Source organism: Nanorana parkeri, unplaced genomic scaffold (assembly GCF_000935625.1).
Source record: "Nanorana parkeri isolate BGI_ZX_2015 unplaced genomic scaffold, ASM93562v1 scaffold3618, whole genome shotgun sequence".
Lineage (NCBI taxonomy): Eukaryota > Metazoa > Chordata > Amphibia > Anura > Dicroglossidae > Nanorana > Nanorana parkeri.
In genome coordinates this window covers 5,909-6,191 of record NW_017309886.1, presented here as the reverse complement: position 1 = coordinate 6,191, position 283 = coordinate 5,909, and the positions used below count along the sequence as shown (strand labels likewise).

Sequence of the window (283 nt, the reverse complement as noted above, 5' to 3'; positions counted from 1 at the left end):
CGCGCCGCAGGAGGAGGAGCCGACCATCGGGGAGCCGCTACTTCCTGGCGCCGTTCGGCTCCGCAGTGTCCGAGCGCTGAACCTGCACAACGTGTACCTGACGCCCGCCACGTGCCACCGGCTGTGCCAACTGCTGCGCTCCTGGGTGACCCTGGAGAGGCTGACCATGGCCTACAATGGTAAGAGCCCCCAGGGGCCACTGCGAGGGTGACGTTACTGTCCCCTCCCCCTGGGATTGCTGGCTCCCCTCCCCCCTCCCCCTGGGATTGCTGGCTCCCCTCCC

General features: G+C 68.9%; 1 protein-coding gene across 1 annotated transcript in view; it reads left to right on the top strand.

Moving 5' to 3' along the window:
* The window catches only part of LRRC41 (leucine rich repeat containing 41), a gene marked incomplete at its 3' end in the record, with an annotated part of 7,931 nt that overhangs the window by 1,743 nt on the left and 5,905 nt on the right, over nucleotides 1–283 (top strand). Inside the window, exon 2 of the mRNA XM_018575188.1 lies at nucleotides 11–179. Within this exon, the coding sequence (XP_018430690.1) occupies nucleotides 11–179 (169 nt within the window). The remainder of the gene's footprint in view (nucleotides 1–10; nucleotides 180–283) is intronic.